Source organism: Loxodonta africana, chromosome 4, assembly GCF_030014295.1.
Source record: "Loxodonta africana isolate mLoxAfr1 chromosome 4, mLoxAfr1.hap2, whole genome shotgun sequence".
NCBI lineage: Eukaryota > Metazoa > Chordata > Mammalia > Proboscidea > Elephantidae > Loxodonta > Loxodonta africana.
Genome location: NC_087345.1, coordinates 139,511,828 through 139,539,121, shown reverse-complemented (window position 1 = coordinate 139,539,121; position 27,294 = coordinate 139,511,828). Strand labels below are relative to the sequence as shown.

The following is a 27,294-nucleotide window of genomic DNA, read 5'->3' as shown; positions in this document are numbered from 1 at the left end:
GAAGAATTGATGAAGTAAAAGAACTGAAGATTTCAAAGGGCGTCTCGAGAAGACAAAGTATTATAATGATATGTGCAAAGGGCTGGAGATGGAAAACCAAAAAGGGAAGAACACGCTCGGCATTTCTCAAGCTGAAAGAACTGAAGATAAAATTCAAGCCCCGAGCTGCAATAGTGAAGGATTCTATGGGGAAAATATTCAATGACGCAGGAAGCATCAAAAGAAGATGGAAGGAATACACAGAGTCAACATACCAAAAAGAATTAGTCGATGTTCAACCATTTCAAGAGGTGGCATATCATCAGGAACCGATGGTACTGAAGGAAGAAGTCCAAGCTGCTCTGAAGGTATTGGCAAAAAACAAGGCTCCAGGAATTGATGGAATATCCATTGAGATGTTTCAACAAACAGATGTAGCACTGGAGATGCTCACTCATCTATGCCAAGAAATATGGAAGATGGCTTCCTGGCCAACTGACTGGAAGAGATCCATATTTATGCCTATTCCCAAGAAAGGTGATCCAACCGAATGGGGAAATTATAGAACAATATCATTAATATCACACGCAAGCAAAATTTTACTGAAGATCATTCAAAAACGGCTGCAGCAGTATATCGACAGGGAACTGCCAGAAATTCAGGCCGCTTTCGGAAGAGGACGTGGAACCAGGGATATCATTGCTGATGTCAGATGGATCCTGGCTGAAAGCAGAGAATACCAGAAGGATGTTTACCTGTGTTTTATTGACTATGCAAAGGCATTCGACTGTGTGGATCATAATAAACTATGGATAACACTGCGAAGAATGGGAATTCCAGAACACTTAATTGTGCTCTTGAGGAACCTTTACATAGATCAAGAGGCGGTTGTTCGTTCAGAACAAGGGGATACTGATTGGTTGAAAGTCAGCAAAGGTGTGCGTCAGGGTTGTATTCTTTCACCATACCTATTTAATCTGTATGCTGAGCAAATAATATGAGAAGATGGAGTATATGAAGAAGAACGGGGCATTGGGATTGGAGGAAGACTCATTAACAACTTGCGTTATGCAGGTGACACAACCTTGCTTGCTGAAAAGTGAAGAGGGTTTGAAGCACTTACTACTGAAGATCAAAGACCACAGCCTTCAGCTTAGATTGCACCTCAACATAAGGAAAATAAAAATCCTCACAACTGGACCAATGAGTAACATCGCGATAAACGGAGAAAAGACTGAAGTTGTCAAAGATTTCATTTTACTTGGATCCACAATCAACAGCCATGGAAGTGGCAGTCAAGAAATCAAAAGACGCATTGCATTGGGTAAATCTGCTACAAAGGACCTCTTTAAAGTGTTGAAAAGCAAAGATGTCACCTTGAAGACTAAGGTGTGCTTGACCCAAGCCATGGTATTTTCAATCACGTCATATGCATGTGAAAGCTGGACAATGAATAAGGAAGATGGAAGAAGAATTGACGCCTTTGAATTGTGGTGTTGGCAAAGAATATTGAATATACCATGGACTGCCAAAAGAACGAACAAATCTGTCTTAGAAGTACAATCAGAATGCTCCTTAGAGGCAAGGATGGCGAGACTGCGTCTTACATACTTTGGACATGTTGTCAGGAGGGATAAGTCCCCAGACAAGGACATCATGCTTGGCAGAGTACAGGGTCAGCAGAAAAGAGGAAGATCCTCAAGGAGGTGGATTGACACAGTGGCTGCAACAATGAGCTCAAGCATAGCAACGATTGTAAGGATGGCTCAGGACCGGGCAGTGTTTCGTTCTGTTGTGCATAGGGTTGCTACGAGTCGGAACCGACTCGATGGCACCTAACAACGACAACAACAATTTTTCAGAAGCAGATGGTCAGGACTTTCTTCCTAGGCTGTCTTAGATTAGAAGCTCTGCTGATACCTGTTCAGCATCTCAGTAACATGAAAGCCTCTACTGACAGGTGAGTGGTACCTGCCTGAGATGCATTGCTAAGGATGAAACCTAGATCTCCTGCAAGGAAGGCAAGATTTCTACCACTGAACCACTATTGTCCTCAGTTTTTACTTACAGATGTTAAAAAAAAAATTTTTTTTTTAAACATAGGCAGTTCCATTTAACTATTGTTTCCTTTATGACTTAATTCTCAACTTTAATACTTAGAAAACCCTTCCTCATTCTGAGGCCAGATATTCATCTATATATTTTTTCACTTTGTTTTATGCTTGTGTGTGTGTATTTAACACTTCACCCTTGAATTCAACTGGAATTTATTTTTTTATATTTTGAAAAGGAATTTAACTCCCCTACCCCCCGTTTTTTTTTTTTTTTACCCCCAGTTAACTAATTGTCCCAGATCCATTAAAAAACAAAACATTCTTTCTTCACTGATTTGAAATGTCACCTTTATCAAATAATAGAGTATGCATGCACTGGAACTGTTTCTAGGCTTTTTACTCAGCTTCCAGTGGTCTAACTGGGTAGAGTGGTCACACAGAGTATGACTTGCTCTGAGATTTTGCTATTAGTTGTCAGTTCTGACTCATGGTGACCCCATGTGTGTCCGAGTAGACTTGTGCTCCATAGTTTTCAACGCTGTGATCTTTCAGAAGCAGATCGCCAGGCCTGTCTTCCCAGGTGCCTCTGGCTGGGTTCAACTACCAACCAGTGCTTAACCCTTTGTGCCATCCAGGGAACCAGATACTGAACAGTCTGGTTAACAGGGGCTTACTGTAATGACCAATTTGAAAACATAAAAGAATGATTTTGTTGGAGTTTTTTAGTAATTAATTTCGGGTTGTAATGACTGAAGTTTTCGGTCAGTTTTTCAGCATTGCTAATAGAATGTGTTATCATCACCAAGTTCCAAGAGATATACTAAAGAAAGTCACCTCTCCTCCAAGTCACAAGTTTATTTCCCTCCCGTTCTTACTAACTTAAGCAGAAGCTACCGGGTGATGACTGGATGTGCACGGCAGTTTCAGAAAAGGAAGGCTTAGTGAAAAAGCATGTCCACATTGCCACCGTTCGCTGTGTCAGCCTGGGGTGGGCGCTGTGAGGGTCCCTGATAACCATACTTAGTAAGACTTAAAAGCATTATTCTCCCTTCCCGAAAAATCCCAAATGTGCACAGATAAGTACTGGGAGGTCCCTCTCCCGCCCCGCCCTGCCCCTGTATCTGATTGGGTACGTGAGGTAGTGTAGGAAGGCGCAGGAAAAGCAGGCCCAAAGCACCTCAGACTAAGCTGAATCCTTTAGGTGAACTCGCAGGGCCCCTCCAGGGGGCAGCGGAGATCCAGACAGCCGGAGACGGAGACCTGAGCTCAGGAGCGTGGGAGGCGGTGGGGGCGGGACGTAGAGCTCCTCGCGCTTCCGGCTTACTTTACAGCATCCGACAGTTTACTTTGCGGCTCTTCCCTCTTCCGACTTGGTTTACGGCTCCTGCTGTACTGTTCTCCCCCCCCGCCCCCCCGCCCCCGTTTGTTTTTGTTTTTTGCGTAAGGGCCAGCTCTCGGTTTGGACCTTCTTCCCAGGGTTTCCTTGCACTTCCTTCCCAGTCTCCTTTGCGCGACCTCTATCTAAGCTCCATTCTCTTGCATTTAGCCTGCACCGAGCTCCCTGCGTGCACCACGCGCTGGCCGAGGCGCGTAAGTCGGGAGGGAGAACCGGCCATGTTGGGGTGGTTCCGTCTGGGGGTTGTGTGGAGCATGGGAGTGCTCACATTCGGAGGGGAGAACGTAGGGTGGCGGTTGGTCGTCTTGAAGATCCCAGGATAGTGACCATGGATCCAGAGGCCTGGACTAAATAATTAATACAGTAAAGGATCAGGGCTTACTGAGAGTTTGGTTAAAATAAAAAACTGAGAGTTTCGTTAGGAGGGATAAAAAAAACCCAGTGCCGTCGAGTCGCGTATTGTTAATTGTGGCTGTTGCCTGCACCGAGCAAGACACTCTAAATGCTGCTTGTTGACAGAAGTGAAGGGTGCAGAAGTTTATCAGTAACTGGGTGTGGTTGCGGCTGAGGTTGGGAAGGAATTAGGAATTTAAAAGGAATTTGACGCCCAGCTTAGCCGCGTGTTCAGCCATCCTAGAAGTTTTATTTTTTAAAGAATTGAGATATACTCATATACCATTATAGCCATCCTTTTTAAGTGTGCAATTTAGTGTTTTTTAGTGTCTTTAAAAGGTGCGCTACCATCGTTACCATCTAATTGTAGAACATTTTCATCATCCCAAAAAGAAAGTCACTCACACATACCGTCAGCCCCTTATAACCGCAAATCTGATGTCTGTCTCTACGGATTTGCCTCCTCTGGACATTTCGCATAAATGGAATCATAGAATATGTGGCCTTTTGTGCCTGGCTTCTTTCACTTAGCATAATGAGAAGGTTCATTCATGTCATACGTAGCATATGTCAGAACTTTATCCTTTTTTTATGATTCTCCATCGGTTAATGGACGTTTGGGTTGTTTCCATTTTTTGGCTTGCTAGACTTTTTAAGATGTTTCTTCACAGAACTTGCAGTCTAAAGCGTGAACTTTTGAAAACTAAATTTTCAGAAAATGTAATTGAGTCACATTTCACTGCCTTCAAATCTGGTATCTTTTAGGCAAGTGTGCCATTTAAAAGTCTTCTATTTCAGTTCAGCACCTATCAGACTATGTTTCGTAGTGGTGACAAGCAGAGGAATGTTTGTGTGCAGTTCTCAGAGATCACAGCTGCCTGTCATCTTGTGACATAAACCGGGTGTAGGTGGAGATTAAAAACCAAACCAGTTCCTGTCCAGTTGATTCCAACTCATGGCGACCCTATAAGACAGAGTAGAACTGCCCCATAGGGTTTCCAAGGCTGTAAACTTTATGGAAGCAGACTGCCACATCTTTCTTCTGTTTAGTGCATACAAAGTGTAAATGAGTTCCATATGGGAGACAGGTTTTACCTAAAAAAAGGTAATTAATTATTGAAGGGCAGAGAGCCTAGTGTGGATATTTTTCAGTCTTTTAACATTTCCTACTCAAGACATTCTTTTTTTTTTAAATTGTACATTAGTTGAAGGTTTACAGAACAAATTAGCTTCTCATTAAACAGTACACATACCGTTTTATGACATTGGTTAACAACCCCATGACATATCAACATTCTCCCTTCTTGACCTTGGGCTCCCTATTACCAGCTTTCCTATCCCCTCCTGCCTTCTAGTCCTTGCCCCTGGGCTGTTGTGCCCCTTTAGTCTTGTTTGTTTTATGGCTGAAGGGTGAACATCAAGAGTGACTTCATTGCTGAGCTAAAAGGGTATCCGGGGGGCATACACTTGGGGTTTCTCCAGTCAAGACATTCATTTTTAATAGCTTACTGGCAATTTTGAAGTGGAGAGAGGCTAAAATGCTTTTCATACTATATACTGGCTGGGGACTGTGCTAAGTGCTGAGGATTCATTGATTAATGTATGTGCTCCCTTCTCAAATGGCTGAGTGTAGTAGAGAAGTAAATGATTGTAGTGTGATATATGCTTTGAGTATGTCTAAAACGCTGTGGGAGAACAGGGTTAATGCTACTTAGAGTGTATGTTGTTAGTTGCCATTGAGTCGGCTAGAATATAGTGAGGTACATAAGGCTTCAAAAAGGAGATGACATTTTAAGATTTATTTCCTTCTTTTTAAAAGTATTCAACTCTGTTGCTAAACATTTTAACTATCACAAACATTATAGCAGCATGTACATAAATGAAAATTAAAGAAAGATACTTGATACACAATCCTGCTCATATCAGGCTGTTCTTGATTCTCAAAACTAGAATCACACTAATCACGGAGTCTTGTCTGTTCTGCCCCCTGTAGTACATATCCAGGGTCCATCTCTTTCTGTCATCTGCACTTCCATTGTCTTAGCTGAGCCCTTATTCCTGTCTGGACTGTTGTAATATAGACTAATAGAGAGCTCCTAATCGAGCTCTCCCTCAATTATTCACTGTTGACTAAACTTTCTGAGGCATAAGTATAATCTTATCATTCTTAGCCTAAAAATTTCCATTGGTCTTCCATGGCTTACAAAATAAAGTTCAAGCTTTTTAGGGTAGCTTACATTAACCCTTGTGATCATGTCCTGTCCTGGCTTTGATAAAAATGAGAGATTATAAGACAAAAGAGGAAAATTTCCTCATATATATGCTTCTTTTCTGTCTTACTCCTCTCCTTCTCCACACATGTTTAGAAATGCTTTTAGGTGATAAGGAAATAGATAAGAATAGAAACACTTTGCCAGTTTTGTTTGTTTTACCTTCTTAATATTTCTCGAATTCATCCACTTCTTGCTCACGGCCACTATTATCTTGGGAAAATACCTGTGAGAAGAATTGCTGGGTCATATGGCAGACACATGGAGCCCTGATGGCGTAGTGGTTAAGAGATTGGCTGCTGACCAAAAAGTCAGCAGTTTGAATCCACCACCACTGCTTGGAAACCCTATGGGGCAGTTCTGCTCAGACCTATAGTGTCACTATGAGTCGGAATTGACTAGATGGCAACAGGTTTATGGCAGATGCACGTTTAATTTTTAAAGAAATCATCAGATTTCCCCCCAAAATTGTAAAACTATAAAGCTTCTAGAAGAGAATGTAGAAGAATGTCTTTATGACCTGGGGGTGAACAAAGGTTTCTTAGACAAGACTCAGAAAGCAATAACCATTTAAAAAAAAAAAAAAAGATCTGATCATTTAATAAAATTTCACATGAAAGACAACTCTAAGAAAATGAATAGGCAACCACAGAAACCTATCTGACAAAGCACCAATATCCAAGACACATAAATAACCAGTAGAGTTCAAGACTGGATCTGAACTCTCCATCCTCAGAGTCATCCTTCTTTTTCATGAACGGAGCACGTGTTTTCAGCTGAGTAGCTTTATCAACCTCTTTCCTCCCAACAATGTATGAGAGTTCCAGTTGTTTCACATCCTTGACAACTTTTGGTGTTGTCAGTCTTTCTATTTTTAACCATCCTGGTGGGTGAGGAGTGGTACATCATTATGGTTTTAATTTTAGTCTTTGATTGCTGTATGGATTGAATTGTGTCTCTCAAAAATATATGTTGTAAATCCTAACCCCTATACCTGTGGATACAGAGCCCTGGTAGTCCAGTGGTTAAATGACAAGGCTGCTAATTCAAATCCACCAGCTGTGCCTTGGAAACCGTATGGGGCACTTATAATCTGTCCTCTATGTTTTACATAGACATCTTTTTGAGGGACATTTTCATCATTTTCTTCCCAAAACATTCTTATTATTCGTTTAACCAGAATAACTTTGTGATACATCAGTTCCAAGCGTTCTTTCTGAGAACAGAACATTTTTTTTAATAATAATTTTTATTGAGCTTTAAGTGAACGTTTACAAATCAAGTCAGTCTGTCACATATAAGCTTATATACACCTTACTCCACACTCCCACTTACTCTCCCCCTAATGAGTCAGCCCTTCCAGTCTCTCCTTACGTGACTATTTTGTCAGTTTCTAACCCTCTCTACCCTCCTATCTCCCCTCCGGACAGGAGATGCCAACACAGTCTCAAGTGTCCACCTGATATCATTAGCTCACTCTTCATCATCATCTCTCTTCTACCCATTGTCCAGTCCCTTCCATGTCTGATGAGTTGTCTTCGGGGATGGTTCCTGTCCTGGGCCAACAGAAGGTTTGGGGACCATGACCGCCAGGATTCCTCTGGTCTCAGTCAGACCATTAAGTCTGGTCTTTTTATGAGAATTTGGGGTCTGCATCCCACAGATCTCCTGCTTCCTCAGGGGTTCTCTGTTGTGCTCCCTGTCAGGGCAGTCATCGGTTTGTGGCCGGGCACCATGTAGTTCTTCTGGTCTCAGGATGATGTAAATCTCTGGTTCATGTGGCCCTTTCTGTCTCTTAGGCTCATAGTTATTGTGTGACCTTGGGAGAACAGAACATTTTTATGAACCATAAGTAAACAACCACATACTTGTTCATTTGAGGGTTGGGGGAGTGTGCATATTTGGAAAGCAGAAGCAGGAATTTAAGGCAAAAGGGAGAGTTTGATTCAGACCTGTGTCAGTCACTTAGTCATGCCAGGTGCCTCAGTTTTAAGGTGCCCTTACACATTCTCTAATTTGCTGTTAAGCTTACCTGGTGAGTTGTGTTTCAACTTTCATAGTTTTAATTCTAGAATTTGCATTTGGCTCTTTTTTTTTTTGTAGTTTCTAATTCTCTGCTGAGCTTTCACAATTGTTCATTTATTCCTTTTATGTCCTTGAGTATAATTATAATGGGTGCTTTAAAATCCTTATCTGCTAAATCCAACACCTGGGTCATTTCAGGATTTTGTCTCTAGTTGATTACCTTTTTTCTTGAATAAGTCACATGTTTCTGTTTCTTCATATATCTAATAATCTTGTGTTACACCCTGGACATTGGGAATATGTTATGGAGGCTTTGGATTTTGTTATGTTCTTCTATGGAGTATTACTTTAGTAGTTGATTAACTTGGCTAAACTCAGCCTTTAAACTCTCTTTGCACTATGTTGGACAGAAGCAGAAATTTCTGTTCAGTTTTTGAGACTTCCCTGGGCGGCCTGGAGTCTGCCCCATACATGTGTAGTTCAAAAGTCAGCTAATTTGGCAGAGTTTGTACATGTGATTTAAGGGCTTTCCCTTCTCTGACCCTTTTCCTTCTGAAATTTACCTCCTCACTTTCCAGCTGCTGTGGATCCCCTGAATTTGTTCTTTTGTTCTTCAAGCCAGTAAGACTGTGGGTTTCTGAGTTTTAGCTATTTCCCACAGCCAGGGACTGGTTTTTGCCCTCGGGTAAAAGCCGTAAAGCTGAAGCTTACCCAGCGCTTCTCTCTTCCAGGCATAGACTTACTTCTGCCTTTGCTTTTGGTTGCTTTCTTGTCTCTTCAGAGAGTTGTTTTTTTAATATTTTGTCTGGACTTTATAGTTTTGAATTTCTGATTCAAGGTATTTTCTTATCTCTAGATACATGCTTTTTTGAGGACATTTCATTTAATTTGGGGTGTTGCATAACAGTTCCCTTCTTTGTGGTTTCTTTTATTGGCGGGAGGGGATTTTCATCAGCTAAAGTTTATTTGGATTCTCATTTTCTATTCTTATAATAATTGTGTATAGAGGAGACTGCTTGTGCCTGTGCATTTTATGGATAGGATTGCCAGTTGGGGATGATTTATGAGATCCTAGTTCAAGAGTAAACAAAACAAAACCTCTTGCCATCAAGTCAATTCCAAATCATAGTGACCATATAGACAGAGTAGAAGTGCCCCATAGGGTTTCCAAGGAGCCGCTGGTGGATTTGAACTGCCAGCCTTTTGGTTGGCAGCCAAGCTCTTGAGCACTGTGCTACCAGACTTCCAGTTCATGAATAGTTCCTGTTTTGTAAGTTTAGTAAAATAATGGTTTCTTTTACTAGAAAGATCTTTTGGGGAGATGGTTGGGGAAGGGGTTTGATATACTTTGAGTTTAAAATTTTCTTTTGTCTTACAAGATCCTAAATTTCTCCATTTTTCCGTCTATGGCATGGTTTTTCAAAGGGTACCTCTCTATTCCTTTTTGACCTTTTTCTCCCCAGTAAGCATTGACTTTCCAGGACTGCTTCATCATGTTCTGGGTACACTTAAGTCTCTCTTTTTCTTTTCTAGTCTGCTCTGATCTATCAGAAGTCACTGTCAGTATTTTCATACTCAGTGAGGGTTTTCTTTCTCAGGGAGTGATTTTAGTTCAGTTAGGCTGGGTTTAGGCTCTCCACCAAATATTCGAAAGCTGCATGTCACTTCCGGGCTAAGGCAGCTGTGAACTGGAGTGACTCCTCCAACTTTTTTTATCCCATCAGCAATGACTTTGGAGGCCACATTTGCTACATGACATGGGCACAAGATGGACAAGGCCACTAGACCACATTAGACCTTTTATGAATGAGATAGAAATCACTATTGTATTAAGCTGTGCCCCTTTGTTTTTTAACAAATAATGTGACAGGTACTCACTTGAGCCTTTGGGAATATTTTGTTCCTCACCTAACAACCTTTTATTATCTATTGATGAATTTTTGCTGGAAGCTATTATTATTATCAAATCATTTAATCCTCAAAATAAATTTAAGAGGTGGATCTTACTAATATTCCCTTTTACAAATGAGAAAATTGGGACACAGCTTAAATTAAAAAAAATTTTTTTTTGTTGTAATAATACATGCACATATTTTAAAAATTCAGTAGTACTAAAAGTTTTATTCTGAAAAAAGAAGACTCCTGCCACACTCTTTCCTAGCCCAGTCCTACTCCTCAGAGACGTATACTTTTAACTATCCTGGGATTTCCTGTCACATTCTAAATACTATCTTTATTCCACTATTTCTCGATTTAATAATTTTAGATATTATGGACTAACCTAGTTTAGGCTACTATCTTAGTTATTAGTGCCAGATTAATCATTCTTAATTAAGATGTAATATTTAAGTAGATTCTGCATCTTCATCAGAATGTACATAAGAAAATTAACATAAAATTAACAATAACATTCTAACATTTAGTGTCACATTTAATTGTTACAGCAACCCTATGAAATATAGGTACTATTACTGTCTCCATTTTATAGATGAGGAAATGTCCATTGGAGAGGTTACGTGATTTTCCCTTGGCTAAGCACCTTTTAAGCACCTAGTGAGTGATAGAGTGAGAACTTAAGTCTGGAACTTGAGCTCTGAAATACTATATTATAATGCCATGTGCAACATAACATTACTTGACATTCAAGGATTTGTAGTTTCTACTATTAGCAAATAATCTGCAGCTTTATAACATGTAAATTTATACTAAGTTGAGGTACAACTTTGGATCATAGGTGTTGAGTGGGCAAGTAGACAGGCAATGGGTCAGCCACTTGGACATGCTTTTTCTGACTCGTGGCAGCCCTATGGGACAGAGTAGAGCTGTGCCATAGGGTTTCTAAGGAGCGGCTAGTGTGTTCCGACTGCCAACTATATTTTCTAGTGGGCTTTATAAATTTGCATTACCCACTGCTGTCAAGTCGATTCCAACTCTTCGTGGACCCCATAGGATTTTCCAGGCTGTAAATCTCTAGGGAAGCAGACTGCCACATCTTTCTCACGCGGAGCTGCTTCGAACCATGGATCTTTAAGTTAGCAGCCTATCACTTTAACCCCTGCGCCACCAGGGCTCCTTATAAATTTGTGTAGTCCCAGTCTAGTGCATTGTTCTCAAATTTGAGCATCCTTCAAAATCACTTGGAGGGCTTGTTAAGACTCAGTTGGTCTGTGGTGGGGCCTGAGAATTTGCATTTCTAACTTGTTCCCATGTGGTGCTGATGCTACTGGATCAGGGACCAAACTGGTTTAATGACCTGTGCTTCTGAATATTAGGGATTTTCTGTATTGCCTTTTTTTACTCTTTGTTTCATGTCTGTTAGTCTTCTTCCTCAGCTATCTTAACTCCTGGAAAGCAGTTCAGTTACTATGCCATATATATATATATGTATGTATATATATATATATTTAACCCCACAGTGACTAGTGTCATGTTGCCCACGTAAAGCCCCCCAAAAACTAAACCCGTCGCCATCAAGTCAATTCCGACTCATGGCAACCCTATAGGACAGAGTAGAACTGTGCCGTAGGGTTTCTAAGGAGTGGCTAGTGTGTTCCAACTGCCAGCCTTTTGGTTAGCAGCCCAGCTGTTAACCCCTGCGCCACCAGGGCTGCAATGCCCACTGTTGCCCACATAGTAGGTATTAATGAGCTGATTGCCCTCTGTTTTTTTGTATTTTTTCCATTTGTAAATGTGATACATTCTCATTGTAAAAATAGTCTTAAATGGAACCACCATAAGAGCAAAATTTTAACAGAATGGGAGAGGTAGACCCTAGAGAATTTTCATGGGCTTGGCAGACCATAGTTAAGCACTGAGGAACTTAGTCTTTGATTGGGCCAGTGTTGATAAGTGTGTAAATAAAATAACTCATAGGATATTGCATATGGATGTTTTATGTTTTATCTGAATTTTAGTAGAGGCTCTTGCCTTTTACCTTTAACATTTTTTAACCTTTTATTCACATAAAGGTCAACCAGAATCAACATGTCTGGGATTGAGGAAGGAGTTCTTGGGGGCCGTGACAGCCATCCTTCTGCTGGTGGCAACTCTGTATTATGTTTTGGGCAGGTAACTGTGTGGTTTCTTTATATCTGGAAAGAATGAGGTTAAGTGAGAAAATGTATGAAGAAGCAATTTGTAGAGCAGCATCATACGTGTGTAAGAAATTTATCGTTACTGGGTTTTCCTTTAGACGCATTATTTGGGGCATTTTGGAACTTTAGCATCATAAGACTAATAGTACTAGGGATTACATTTAGATTTCATTTTAGTTATTTTTTGCATAGGTAACATTCAGATGATATAAAATTTGAAAGAAAATAAAGACTATGTGTAGAAAGTCTCCCTGCCTCCCTATTACTCCTGTCTGCATGCCACCCAATTCACTTTCTTCGAGGCATCCAAAGTTACTGGTATCTTTGTACAGATATTCTGTGCATATAAAAGGGCATATTGCTTTGTTCACCCAAATTCTATCTTTGTCAGAGATCTGTTTGTCAGTATTCATTTCATTTAAATAGGGCAAGAGGAAAACTACCAAGGGAACAAGAACAAAAAGAACAAGTAGTAGTATATTCTATACGAAGTTGTTGAATTGGAGAAGAAGGTATAAAACTTAGGAGAGGACAAATGAAAGCAAGACTTCCTATCATATTTCCCCTTTCCTTTCTCACATAAACATCATATACAGACTCTGACACTGGAAGCTTTACTTTTCTAATTCTAGCTTGACAAAGTTTTGTAAGGATGGTAGTGACATCTAAGGCAGTGGTCCTAAAAATGTGGTCTAGGAACCCGTGGGGATCCCCAAGACCCTTTCAGAGTCCCTAACACTAATTATACAAAGATACCATTTGCTTTTTCACTGTCATTCTCTCACAAGCATATGGCGGAGTTTTCCACAGGCTGCGTGACATGTGAATCATTGCTCTGGTGGCTAATGGAATGTGTGCTTTAAAAATTTCTCAGTTTTAATCCCTAATATGGTAAATACTGAGAGATATAACCCATGTAAATAAAAGCTCTTTGGCAGTCCTCAATACTTTTTAAGAATGTAAAGGGGTCCTGAGACCAAAAAGTTGAAGAATCACTGATATAAGGAGTAGTAGAAATGTCAACTTCATATTTTCTTTCTGGATTGTAGTGCCGATACACAGCAGAAGAGTACCAGGCCATCCAGAATGCCCTGAGGCAGAGGCTTGGCCCAGAATATATTAGTAGCCGCATGGCTGGAGGAGGCCAGAAGGTAGGACAGTTTACGTGCCTGGAGAGTGGGCGCCCAAATAGCTGACTACTCAGACGGTCTTTCTGACTTTTCTCTCTGGGTCCTTGTTGATTCACCAGGTGTCTTGATCACTTTCCTAGTACCCAATCCCTTGGGGAGGGAAGGGGGTGAGTTCCAGTCTTCATTGTCATCTGAAGTGGCCCAAGCATTGTTTTGAGACTTGTATACCTGCCATCCTAGGAGTTTTACACCATCTTTGAAAAAATTTCCCTTTGCCATTTGCTTCTAATTTAATTTCAGTGTCTTCTATAAAGTATGTCAGCCTGAGATTCATATCTTTTTGGAAATTGTGTTATGGTCAGTGATTGAGTATCTTTCCCATTGATCTGAATCGCTTTCCCAAGGCAGACCATTAGTTCTGGCTAGCTCCTTCAGGAAGGTCTTTGAAGTTCATTGAGAATTTCCCTGGAATGTTTAAGGGCATTTTTGCCAAAAAAAATCAGATAAGGAATATATTATGTAAATTTGATCCACATTTGGCTAGCTCCTTCAGGAAGGTCTTTGAAGTTCATTGAGAATTTCCCTGGAATGTTTAAGGGCATTTTTGCCAAAAAAAAATCAGATAAGGAATATATTATGTAAATTTGATCCACATTTAAATGTGACAGAGAATTTTAATATAGCCTTTTGTTCTTTAACTTTTCCCTTAGGTATGTTACATTGAGGGTCACAGAGTAATTAATCTGGCCAACGAGATGTTTGGTTACAATGGCTGGGCACACTCCATCACACAGCAGAATGTGGGTGAGTATGCTTCTTGGCAGTGGGGACTTCTTCATTCCTTTTCTTGATGTCTAATTTCCAGCGATAGTATTTTGTGGGTGAGGGTGTAGGTAGGTGTGTTTGGTTGCCAGCAGAAGGAATATGGGTGAGGCATAGGTATCGGTATCCTCTTTACCCACTTCTCTTTTCCACTCCTAGATTTTGTTGACCTCAACAATGGCAAGTTCTACGTGGGAGTCTGTGCGTTTGTGAGAGTCCAGTTGAAGGTAAAGAAAATAGAGTAGACCTGCTGCCTGGGAAGACTGTGTAGGTGGTGGGAGAGAGTGAGTAAGTAGGGAGGTCTCCTGACTGTGGCACAACCAAGTTAGAGAGCTAGGTCTTCTGGCCACAGGTCTGCCCAGAGTTTTATGTCTCAGCCCGTGTTCCGTAGCATGGTGGTAGTCAAACATTTTTTGCTCATACGTACCCAGTACAAATTTTTGAAAAACTCTGTCCTCAAACATTTTTAAGTTGACATCTAAAAGTTTTCTTCATAAATATAAGTAGTTGCAAAGAGTATATTTTTTGGCATATTATAAAATTTGACATTTTCAAATAAACGTGACACCTCTTTTAAATGTAATGGAATGTAAATACCATAGGGAGTTGTCTTAGTTATCTAGTGCTACTACAACAGAAATACTACAAGTGTGGTGGCTTTAACAAACAGAAATTTATTTTCTCACAGTTTAGGAGGCTTAAAGTCCGAATCCAGGATGCTGGCTCTAGGGGAAGGCTTTTTCTCTCTGTCTACTCTGGAGGAATATTCTTGACTCTTTTAGCTTCCACTCCTAAGTGATCTTCGTTTAGTTAGGTATCTTTCTTTCCCCATCTCTGCTTCTTAACTTGTTCGTTTAATCTCTTTTGTATCTCAAAAGAAATTGATTTGAGATATACCCTCCACTAATCCTGCCTCATTAACATAACAAAGACACCTCATTCCCAAATGGGATTATAACCATAGGCATAGAGGTTAGGATTTATATTTTTTGGGTATACAATAATTCAATCCATAAGAGGAATGATATACTGTCATCCATTTAAGGAAATACATGAGCAAGCTATTCTTTAGTGGTCAGAAATTTTACATGGTTTCTTCATTTAAACTCATACTTCTATTCCACTTTACCACTGGCTTTTATCCTAATGTATATTAATGATTGAAAGTCTTTTATTGATACCTTATCAAACTTGTCTGACTATATGTGTGAGTGAGTATGGGTGTGTGTATAAAAATAAATTTTTTTGAGATTTCCAGTGAGTTTAAGGCTCTAAATAGTAAAAAGTTTCTTCTGGATTGAATTATTATTACAGTTATTATTAACACAGTTGATCAGGTAATTGTGTTTATGTTGAAAAGACACATAAATATAGCAAAAATTTGATAGTTATTACAAATAAAATTTTATGAAAAATGCATTTTTTAATGAGATGGATGGTGATTTTTTCTTTCCAGTTAGTTTATATATCAGTAGTTGACTATTCCTTATCTCTAGAATGAACATTCAGGATTAACTATTCTGACTTCTTATTTTTTTATACATAGTACTGAAATACTTTGTTCAGGTAAATAGGTAGCTGGGAATGGAAAGAGTTTTTTACACCAGTGTCACCCATTTATTTAACTACTTTCTGAGTTTTATTCCATAAATCATCAAAAATTATATTTCTCTGCCAGCTAACAACTGGATTAAGTCTGCCCTCACTTTTGGTGAAAGCCAAGGAATGGGTACCACCTGACTTACAAAAGGATTTGCTGTCTAATCTTAGATATGATGTTTCAAGTCATGCCTTTGGCTGGTGTCCCAGAGGTTTTTATACCCTAGCGTAATACATCATAGTAAGGGTTGGTGTGCTCTTTTCATGTGAAAGAGGAGGTGAGAAAGGAGAACAGTCTTCGTACGTCGAGCACAGGCACGTCTGCCCTCCAGGCATATCAGGGCTAGAAACAGTGCCTGTGAAGTTGCTGTCCTGTAGATGGATTCCCGTAAAACCATCCGTGCCTATGTGCCCGTTAGCAAGGACCCTGGGACATATGTAGAGCCTCCTTTGAACACTGCTGCTTGAGGAAAGGAAGAGCTATGGAGCCAGGGACACATGACAGCTTTTCATGCTAGAAGTTTAACTCCTTTTCTACCCCCAGGATGGCTCCTATCATGAAGATGTGGGCTATGGTGTTAGTGAGGGCCTCAAGTCAAAGGCCTTGTCCTTAGAGAAGGCAAGGAAGGAGGCAGTGACAGATGGGTTGAAGCGAGCACTCAGGTAAGCAAAAAGTCTCTCCTGCTTCATTTCCACTCTTGTTTCAAAGCAGTTTTTTTTTTTTTAAAAAAAAAGGTATTCTATTCACATAGTTTAAACACCAAAGTAACATAAAAGAAAGGTAGCCTTAGTCCCACTCTCATCCCGGTCTTCTCTGTTTGCTCGCTCTCTTTTGTATTTTCCCAGGGTTTCTTTATGCTTAGTTCTTCCCTTTTTAAGTGGTAGAATACTGTATTCTTTATTCTGTTACTTGCTTTTTTTTTTTTCCCACTCAGTAACGTACCTTTCCACACAAGTACAGAGATGGCTTCCTCATTCTCTTTAATACACCTAAACAGCTCTCCCTAGTGTAGATGATAGTTTATCAGAGCAGGGTTTTTTACCTTTTTTAGGGGCCATAGAGCCTTTTGAGAATTGAAGTAAATTGAATCACTAGAAGGATACATATATAAAGATGTACTCAAATTTGCATTATCATTTTCCATGGGGGAGTCCATAACCCCAAGTTAAGAAATTTGGTCATGGAAGAGTGTGCCCTTAAGCCCCTCCTCCCCCAGCCCTCAAAGGTATAAGCCACTCTTACTGGGGAACTACGTGGCAGTCCTCTGAAAAAAGATCTCTGCTCTGGAATTTGTGTTACACGTCAGAAGATAGCCAGTGCTGTTCTGTGAGTTGTTGTCTAGTCTTTTGGTGCTCGTTTCCTGTCCTTGAGGGCAGAGATTTTCGTCTGTGACTTACTCGGCACCTGATACAGGCAGGGCCATGACAGATGCTCAGTGAACATTTATCGAGTTCAGAGCAGGGTCTGTCTCCTCTGCTGCAGTTGAGAAGCAACTTGTATAAAGGTTGTTACTCTGTTCTCTGAGATTCCAATGTAACAATTCTTAACCCTGTTTCACATTTTTCCTTACCCTTAGGAGTTTTGGGAATGCACTTGGAAATTGTATTCTGGACAAAGACTATCTGAGGTCACTAAATAAGCTTCCACGACAGGTATGCTAGAAACAGATGAATGGAGTGGGTTTGAGTAAAGATAATGTATCTAATTCCCACATGTCATGGGTGGAGTATTTGGAGGATAGGGGCAGGGGTTGGGGGAAGAGGAGAGGACTCAGCTATTTAGAGGGCCTGGGAAGTTTATTTCAGACCTCTTTGAATGTTAGAGCTAGCAGGAACCCATCGCCACATTTTACAGATGAAGAAATTGAAGCCTATCATTTGTCTCATACACAGAAAACTGTGTTTGACATGTCTGTGAAACCTCAAAAGCAGCACACAGCCCTCCACAGCACCCTGTGATTTCTTGGCAACGCTCAGAACCTCACCTGTTCAAACCTTCTTGCTTTTCCTTTTAGCTCTTGTGTCTTTAAGGTTTAGCTGTCCCTTGTGTCTGTCAGTGCCTCTCACATGATCTGCCTTTGGAGAGTGGCATCTGGAGTTGAGCATCCCTGTAGTCACACCTGGCCTGGCTCAGCTGGGCTCTGTAGTGTTCTGCTGCCTGGTAGAGTGTGGCTGCTTCCTCTGTGGCGTTCTTGGAGATCTCTGCAGTGCTGCTGCCTGTGACAGCATCCCCCATCCTATATCTGGGGGATTCTTTTTCTTGTGGAGCCCCCAGTAGTGGTGTGCGTCAGTTGGCATCTGCAAAAACTCTATATCTTTTTTTTTCTTTTAATGAACTCTTAAAACGAATTACAACATACACTCAGAAAACTGTACAAATCCTAACAGCACAGCCAGATAAATTTTCGTAAGTGAACATAGCTGTTTACCTCCCAGATAAGGAAACAACATTGCCAGCACCCTAGGAGCCCCGCTTTGCCCCATCCAATCACTATCCTGGCTTTTTCAAAAGTAACCACTACCCTAACTTCTCTATTCTGACTTCTAGCCTGATACATTTTTCTGTTTCTGAACTTCATATAAATGAAATTGTACTGTTTGTACTTTAAACATATTTAAGTATTAAAAAGAGCATGAAGACATGCAGATGTGTACACATACCATAAATGTTCAGCTTGAATTTTTTTTCTCTTTTATAAAAATTTGTTTATCGTGCTTCAAGTGAAAGTTTACAAATCAAGGCAGTCTCTCATACAAAAAGTTATACACACCTTGCTGTGTACGCCTAGCTGTTCTCCCCTTAATGAGACAGCACACTCCCTCTCTCTATACTGTATGCCCTGTGTCCATTCGACCAGCTCCTGTCCCCGTCTGCCTTCTCATCTTGCCTCCAGACAGGAGTTGTCCGCATAGTCTCAGGTGTCTACTTGAGCCAAGAATCAGCTTGATGAATTTCAAAACCAAACACAGCCACGTAACCAGAATCCAGACCAAGAATCAGAATATTCCAGTGTCCAAGAAGTCTTTCTGTGTCCCTTGCAGCCACTACCAAGGAAAGCCACCTCTGACAACATAGATTAGTTCTTTTGTGTCTGGCTCTCATTCAGCATGCTTGTGAGATTCATGATTCGTGCAGCCTTTTCATTGCTGTGTAATTGCCTATTGCATGAATATGTCATGATTTATTTTCCATCCTGTCTTTAATAGACATTTATTTGGCTTTTTTCCGGCTTTTGGCTGTTGTGTATAGAGCTGCTATTAACATTCTTGTACATGTCATTTATCTTGGGAATTACTGGGCCACAGTATAGGGGTATGCTTAGTTTCAGTAGATTCTTCCAGTTTCCCAGTGTTTGTCCTAATTTACACTCCCACACAGCAGTGTTTGAGAGCTCTAATTGTTCCATATCCCCCAGAGCTCTTGGCTTAGTCAGTGTTTAAAAAAAAAATTTCAAATCTCCATTTCTTTTAACCTACTCGTTTACTTTTCAGTGTAAATAAGAAACCCACGCTTTAATTTTTGGGTTATCTTTATCAAAATTTAGTCATCTCAGTTCTTCATATTCAAACAGTTATTTTAACAGCATCAATATTACGAATTGAGGAAGAAGCTCTCCCAGGTAAGACACCTCTGGGTTTCTGTAGTGCTCAAAGTAAAACCATTTGCCATATGCCATGAAGTAGGCAATCCTTATCTCTCATATTGGTGAGATGCAGGAACTACCCCAAATTGGCAGGTTCCCTCAGCGTTGGCTGACAGCCTGTCAGTGCTTTCTAAGTTTTCTTCTTCCTGTCATTTTAAGGACACTTACTTGTGCCACAGCGTACCTGAGACTCCTCAGTGATGAGTGTTGTATTTGCAGGGGGCAGGTAGTCCTGGCAGGAAGGGCCTTCACAAAGACTATGCCTGATCATTTTCATGAAACAAGGGATAAGAAGGAAGACAGCATCAGACACATTTAGCTACCAAGGAAGGATTCAAATCACATTAGATAGATCACTTGCCCTGAGTCAAAACCCAAGAAAGATTCCTTTTTGTCAAAACTTTATTAAGGGTATAAGTAGTAAATAAAATTGTTTGACTTCTCATATAATTAAAAATATTACTTGGGAGTTGTGGATCCTTTGTCTCAACTTCCCAGGACCTAGAAGGAGTGATGAATAGAGGATTGTCAAATGCCATTTTCCAGAAGTCTAGAATCTAGATCTGTAAGAGGAAAAGAAAGGAAGGAGAAGAGCAGTTGGAGAAAGTTTTTTTTTTTTTCCTTTTGTTAGATGCCTCCTGAAGTGGATTTAACTAAAGCAAAGAGACAAGATTTTGAACCATCCGTGGAACAGGCGAGATATAGCAGCTGCCAACAAAACATGGCTCTGGTACCCCCAAAGCCACAGGAGGTGACCTCCCCTTGCAGACCAGGCCACTCAGATGACCCCCACGTGGTGATACAGGGGGCTAAGGACAGCAGCTCCCGGTAGGGGGTCTCAGTTCTCTTCCTTTCCTCTTCTGCCCCTCCTCATGTGGTCTAGGTTGCCTCTGTTTCTGCCTTCAGAGCCAGCAGGTGGGTTTGTGTGCCTCTTCAGGAGCTCACCGCACCTTTGTCCCCTCTGATGCAGAAGCGCGTCCTCTTCTGATGTGGAGAGTGAGGCCACATACCAGCGGAAGCTCCGGCAAAAGCAGTTGCAACAGCAGTTCCGGGAGCAAATGGAGAAACAGCAGCAAGGTCAAATATCTGCTCTATCAGTTGAAAAGAAGAGTCAGGGTGTGTGAGGATGGGAGCAGAGGCCCTGGGGAGGTGCACTCTGAAGGTAGAAGGCTAGCCCATGGGGTAGCATGCTCCTCTGCCAGCAACACTGTGGCTGGGTCCAAACTAGAACTCACCAAGGACTTCTCGGATTACACAGAGGATAGAAGAACCCATTACAATAGTGAAATGTTCTCATGCATTTTCCCACTTCTTAAAGCTACTGATCTTTTGTTGGGGAGGAAATGGGCTTTCACATAATCTTCTGGAATTAGAAATTTCAGGGTACAGAACTTTTTTTGCTTCAGATACTTTGGCTATTTCTGCCTTTTGTTTCTGAGCTGTCTTTAAATATAAGGTGCAATTGGGTTTGGAGTTGACGGACGGGCTTTTGGCAGATGATTTGTCCATAACTTTATTTGAATTCAAATTCAGGAGGAATATTAGATACATAATTTTTCGGGGTCTTGCTCAGAGTGTACACAGAGACAGGGTTTGTTGCAGACCACCTGAGCATTTGCTCCGCTTCTCCCTAAGCGCTACGAAGATTCATGGAGCACTTGCTGTGTGTTTGGTTCATTAATATTCCCCTCGGCACTGATAAACTGAAATTAATGTGGAGAAAAACTTATTGTCCTGGGGATGTTCTTCATAATGTCATTCTAGATCCTTAGCTTCTACACCATCGCAGAAGCCCTGGGAGGTGCGGAGGGTGGAGGTTGTCTTTCAGAACTTTTCCCCATCTCTTATTAGACCATTTGCCCATTGTTTTTATGGTTTTACATATTGAATTTCTAGTTAAGATTTTGTTTTGAACAAGGATATAGCTTAAAAAAGCCAGCCAGCTACTGGAGCAGACGACTTCTGCTTTTGCTGCTAAAGGAGAAATAAACTTTTCTGATTTTTACTATGTTGGTGAGAAAAGGCTCTTCTAACCAGAGGCAAGCAGACATAATCTCTTAATTACATTTAGCGATGTGATTCTGCAATTTGTCCTTTCTCTCTTGTGTATGCTGTAGCAGCGCTGCCGGCCCCTCCTTTGAAGCACAGCACTCCTGTAACTGCTGCGCCAGAACCATTCGCTGAGAGAGACTCCCTTGCAGGTCCGTAGGGGCTAACAGAATGATTTAAATATTGACCTGTAAAAACCTATGAAATGCTTGTAAGCCACTGTGCTGTATGCTTGTAGTAGTCACAGAATGCATTTTAAAAGCGGCATAAAAATCCCATTTTTGATCTGTTTTATAGCCCTATGAGGTTTAGAAAAATAGGAAGAAGATCTAAAACAGATTTAGTGATAGCATGTCTTCTGCTCCTTGATTGTCCTATCCTAGGGAAGCTTCAGTGTGCTTTCAGGGATAGAAGAGAGAGAAATTTGAAAATCATAGGAAGCTCAAGGCATGGAATTTCTTAGGACCAATTTTTCTGTGGCTTTATGTGAGAACTCTTCTGTATTTGTTGATGCTGTGTTTTTCTGTCATCTGTATCCTTGCAGACAACCTTGAAATGTGGGATTTGACTCCAGATTTAGGGGACATTATGGAGCCCCTGCCTAACCCAGAACCACCCCAGACCACACCAGCCTTGAAGAACCATGTGGTGACCCGGAACAGAACTCCACAAATACTTTGCCTCCAGGAGCCACAGACTCACACGGAGCAACATGTAACAGGTGTAGCAGCGAGAAAAGTGGTTAGGAACAAAAATGGAAGGAAGGTCCTGGGTTTAATTCTGTGAATGTTAAAGGAAGGATGACAGTTCACTTTTGAGGACTTGGATGGAATCGCTCCGGGGGAGTAAGCAGTGTTGAGTAAACGGAAGATGAGTGATTGAAGAGCCACAACTTCTCCTTTGGGGCCCTGACTTCAGATGCAGTTCTTCTAGCTCTTGGTAGTAGCAGCAGCTCACCTGTGACCGCCTCAGGGGCTTTAGCTACTGAAAGGAAGTCCATCAGGACTAGGGTTGTCACTTGGTCCAGGGTTAACAAAGGGATTTGCCCTCATAACAGTAACTCAAATTTCCATTCCTGGGTCTTTATTCAAAGTTAGGATAGTTAATCCAAATCAGAAATTACCATCAGTTTAGTCCTTATTTTAAGATCATAGCAGCTATATTCTAACCACTTTATCTTCCACAGGAGACTTTGAGTCTTATAGGAAGAGCCAGGACATGAAGAAAAGGAAATTGGATCCAATTTAGCAGAGTCTCAAGTCACATCACTGGACTCTGTCATAAAGGGACTTTGGAAACCTACTTTTTGGTCATGAAATTGTTCATCATTCCTAGGGAATGAGCTTTATTTCCAAGGATTTACCTTGCTTCCTTCTGAACTTTATCTAGAAGAGGATTTGACTGTTGGAGCCTACGGCAGATAGAGCTGAGCAATTACAGAACCAACAGTGTAAAAAAGCTTGTCATACACTGCAGCGGGCAGGCTCTGGACAGGATAGAATACCTTTTCTTTGGCATGAGGCTTTTCATTATTTATTCCTAAGCTATTATGTTAATAAAGATAGAAATTTTAGGAATCACCGATGACTGCCTGCCCTCAAGCAATATGGGCCATACTAAGCACTAGCTTTAATAATTGCCTGTGTTAAATTATTGTCTTATCTGCCTTCTTTCCCTTAATGTTCCCCCATGAGTACTGAGTATGCTAAGAACAAAGGCTACGGTGGTACTTTACTACCCATCTAAGCTGATCTCCCATTTTTAGGTTAATGAAATCCCTGCCCTGCATTCTTTCAAGAGCAACATTTTTTATAAGATCAAGGGAATAACGATCTAAGATCAAGGAAAAGGCATTTTAAGAAAGTCCAAGAAATCCTTTGCTTTGTAGTAGAAAATATAGTAGCTGACTATATTTTCTCAGTTCTGACATGAGCTATATAGCTCACCTTAACATAAACTGGTTTTTCATGATGTTTAAGAGTTCCTTCCCCAAATGATGACTTTGCAGTTTTACCTTTTAGGTGCATTTTGGGTCGTACATTTTATCTAACCTTAAAGCAGTATTTTTTTTTCGGATCACAGACCCATTTGTGGTTAGCTGTGAACTTGAGGTGAGGAAGTCTACCATTTGCAGTCTTCTTTTGGAATACGAAGAGGAGCAGCTTCCTCCAGTTTCCTCTCCTTCTAAAAGCTTTCACCTTATCTGTTGTTGCATGGATTTGGTTAGTATTTATCTTTTGATTTTTATGTCCATACTGCTTTTTCCTCAGGAAAAATATCATTCTCTTGTCTGTAGCATAATCTTAGTTCAGAGCAGAATTGGTGCTTAAAAAAGGTTCTGGGAATTAGGAGTCCAGTTATAAATTGCATACATCTCAAAATACGGCCAGCGAGGACATGCAAAAGGAATTTGCTGGAAATGAAACCACACAGCTCAACAAAAGCAAGTTTGGTTTATTTGAATGGTTTCATTAAATAAGTCTACAAAGGTAACAAACTGAAGCACAAAGCGCAATCTTACAAGAAGCGCAACACCCAGAGTTAGTGCAAAATGTACAATTAACGGCCGCTGAGAAACCCCCAAGGTTTGAATTAATTTTTTTTTTTTTTTCTTTTAAACAGTGTACATTGTTAAATAATGTAAGGAAAACATTTATAATTCAGATTTTTTTTTTAAACGTGGAAAAAGATACTCAAAGTGTACTATTAACATAAAAATAATTTAAACAGTTCAGTAGCACTAGTTCATTCCTCTAGGCTTCAGTTATTTCATCCACAGGAGGGAAAAAAATCAACAGTAAATAAAACCAGTTCTTATCTTTTTGTGTGTGAGTGAAGAGATCTCAAAATTATTAAAGCAAGATAATGAAACAACAATGTGCTGCATTTGGCTCCCTCGTTCCTCTGGTGGAAAGTATTGTTTCACTCCTCTTAGGTGGTCCATTTCTCATTTATATGGCACCTTCTTTGTTCTATCCTCACTCTTAACCCTCTCCCCAAGAATTACAGGAGGAGAAAAAAATAAACAATTTTAAAAGGAGGGCTTAGAACCCCTGCCCTTTTCATTTCTACTTTTCCTAAAACCTTCAGCTTTCATCTTCCATCTTTGGGGCCTAGCTAACTTAAAGAAAACAGGGCCCATATAAATAGGAACAAACAGGATTCAGATGGCCCCCAGGCTCTTCCTGTTTTTGTGGTGATTCCTGGGATGTGCCATTGAGATGGGTAAGAGGTTGGAAATATGTCAATTTCCCAACTAAGTCAAGAGAAGAAGCACCCCCAAAATTAAGAGTCCTAGCTTCTTTCCCCATCTTCAGAGACAATAAAGATCCCAAACATAGCCAATTAGGAGAGTATTTCCTGAAAGCTTTGTAAATAACAGAACTGTCCATCATTAGGCATAGCACTAAATAATACTGGTTGGTTGCAGTTATATTAAGGGAAATATTTATATGAAAATGTGAGACTATCGGTTGCAATTCTGGAAATATTAAAGGTGGCACAATAGGTGATAAAACTGCAACCATTTGGGCATCATATAGTAAATGGGTAGGAATAAGCAGTCTTTCCTACAATTCTTAATTCAGATGTGGGTCTACTTTCCACAGAAGATAGTACCCCAAGCTGAGAAATGCATGGTACACGTGCAACAACAGGAAAGCAATCCAAACAGTTTTTCTTAGAGCAACTTTCTCCATCTATGACTTTTCACTATCACATTTCTCAACTTAAAAACCAGCCCACCCCCCTTCATATTCAGTCATTTCTTCTAGGTCTCTCTCATCTGTTCAAGCCCAGCTCAAATAAGTGAGGCGTACGGCGATCATTGGCCAGGCATCATGTATCTTCGAAACTAGTTTGTTCCCCCATTCTCTAGTCTTTCTTTTTCTTTCACTTAGCACACACCACCTTTATCTGTTAAAACTGCCCATTTTAACACCTGTCCTCACTGTTCCCAAAATAGAACTTTCTGCTTTCAACCACTGATGCCAACTTAACTCCTCATCCTGCTCATCTTACACCTGCTCAAGACAAAATTGTTGAATGACTTAAAAAAAAAAAAACAAACTCTCAATTTCCCTTTGGCATATCCACTGCTGGGGTCACATGGACCTAAGATTTCCTTCCACATGCCCTCTGCTGATCTGGGGTCTTTGAGAAATTGATGCGAATGGCAGAAGCAGTAGAAGTCCAAGGCACTAAAATATCCAGCAAGCAATACTGGGAGAACAGAAATATTCAAGTACAGTAATTTATACAATTTTACATTCACATTTATTTATCTAATACAATGGAAATACAAAGGAAAAAGTTAATTAAAGTGTCTCAATAAGTAAAGGACAGAGCTAGCTTTTTTTGAACTTTTTAAATCTTTCATATTTTACTCTTAAAACTACTGTTGTCCAACAACATTTATATATCACAGTGTTTCCACATCAAAACTGATGGCGAAGTTACATGTCCGCAGGGAACTTAATCTTTTTTTTCCTAATTGCTGATGCTGCAGTCAAAGCTGCTAGTATCTTTTGCTTAAAGCACTAATGACCTATCTTAAGAAAGGGTGGCAACCCCAGTCCCCTGGTGTTTTTCACTGGGTTCCAAACAGTTAAAAAAAAAAAAAAAGAGGGAGGAAGGGTAGGAGAGAGCCCAATAGTTTTTTTGCCTTGTCGTCTGGATTCTCAAAGGAGTAAGGGATTTGGGGTGGTACCAAAATTAAGAGCTCCAGTGATGTGAAAATACAGATGGGGCCTGGTTTTACACTGAGCTCTCTAATAATAGCTTCCTGATATATATGATCCTCTTTCCTAGCCCTCAATGTTGAGTACAAGAAACAGGAAAGCATAATTTGAAGCTGCCCCATCACAAGAAAGCTGCTCTTTCCTTCCCGTCCCACCGCAATAAATGGTGAAGGGGGGAGGGAGATTCTCTATTCTGAGGGCTCAAAGCTGTTATTAAAAACATTCCCGTCTGGCAAGAAATAACCAGTTAAATGCAGCACTAGTAGTTAGTATATAGGCTACTTTCCCACCCCCGCACTCCCAGTATTCCATCTCCTGCCCCCAAATTTCTCATGTCTCTTGGTCTAAGTGGTCCGCAGGTTGGAACCTGGGGGGTTGCTGATGGATTTCTGCAAATTGCTGATGTTGAAATTCTGTAAGGAGGCAGTTCCAACAGGTTGGAACTGGCCAAGTGGCTGTGGTGCTGGACCACCGGTCCCACTCCACTGGGTGCCAAAGGGGGCAGCTGGAAAACCGTACTGTTGTGGGGGGCACATAGACTTGGTGAAGTGACCTAGAGAGGTAGCTGATGCTGCAGAGATGGGGGCAGAGCCACCCAGGTTTGAGGTCATGGAGATGCACAGCTGACCAGGTGCAGAGAACTTCCTTGCCATTCCAGGGCCCTGAAAACAAAACAAGTATATGTAAAGTCTGGTGTGGGTATTAACACCCATGGGTGTGAAACAGGTGATACTAAAATATAATTCTATAACTGGGACTGTTCTAATCTTACAGAGTATAGCAAAATACAACCTTCCATAATCCTTCCTCTTTACACTTACCAGATAGAGGTGAGAATAACTATTCTGACTGGAGTGGGAGGAGAAACATTTGTGTGTGTGTACACACAGATCAGGGTGTTTAAAGAATAGAGAACTAGAGATGCAAGGAAGGGAAAATAAAGGGTTGCTGGGCAAATTTTATCTTAGTTTGAAGGAGGGTAAAATTCATGTGCTACAAAAGATGGTGGCACAAAATGTTAACTACAAGCCTAGGTAGTTTATATTGCCTCTGATTCTAATGTGTGCTAAGTGATATTCTAAAAGATTAGGAAAATGGCA

The 27,294-nt window shown here is 40.6% G+C and overlaps 2 protein-coding genes across 9 annotated transcripts in view; one reads left to right on the top strand and one right to left on the bottom strand.

The window, feature by feature from the left end:
- Positions 1–3,433: 3,433 nt before the first annotated feature.
- On the top strand, positions 3,434–25,546 carry RAD52 (RAD52 homolog, DNA repair protein). Of its 4 annotated transcripts, XM_010590791.3 has the most exons (12): positions 3,437–3,623; positions 12,086–12,185; positions 13,261–13,362; positions 14,052–14,145; positions 14,323–14,390; positions 16,307–16,425; positions 17,340–17,415; positions 20,038–20,234; positions 20,377–20,483; positions 21,524–21,607; positions 22,000–22,176; positions 22,642–25,546. In XM_010590791.3, the coding sequence occupies exons 2-12, from the start codon at positions 12,102–12,104 to the stop codon at positions 22,701–22,703; spliced, it is 1,170 nt and encodes a 389-aa protein (XP_010589093.1). In that variant the 5' UTR covers positions 3,437–3,623; positions 12,086–12,101; the 3' UTR covers positions 22,704–25,546. The 4 variants fall into 4 exon arrangements, with proteins under 4 accessions (XP_023404767.1, XP_023404768.1, XP_023404766.1 ...); XM_023548999.2 differs by having other exon boundaries at positions 3,434–3,623; positions 21,527–21,607; positions 22,000–25,546; XM_023548998.2 differs by having other exon boundaries at positions 3,435–3,623; positions 22,000–25,546.
- WNK1 (WNK lysine deficient protein kinase 1) overlaps positions 17,700–27,294 on the bottom strand; it is a 163,113-nt gene continuing 153,518 nt past the window's right edge. For all 5 annotated transcript variants that reach the window (XM_064284758.1, XM_064284759.1, XM_064284760.1 and 2 more), the window contains one exon: positions 17,700–26,856. In XM_064284758.1, the coding sequence (XP_064140828.1) occupies positions 26,539–26,856 (318 nt within the window). In that variant the 3' untranslated portion in view covers positions 17,700–26,538. The remainder of the gene's footprint in view (positions 26,857–27,294) is intronic.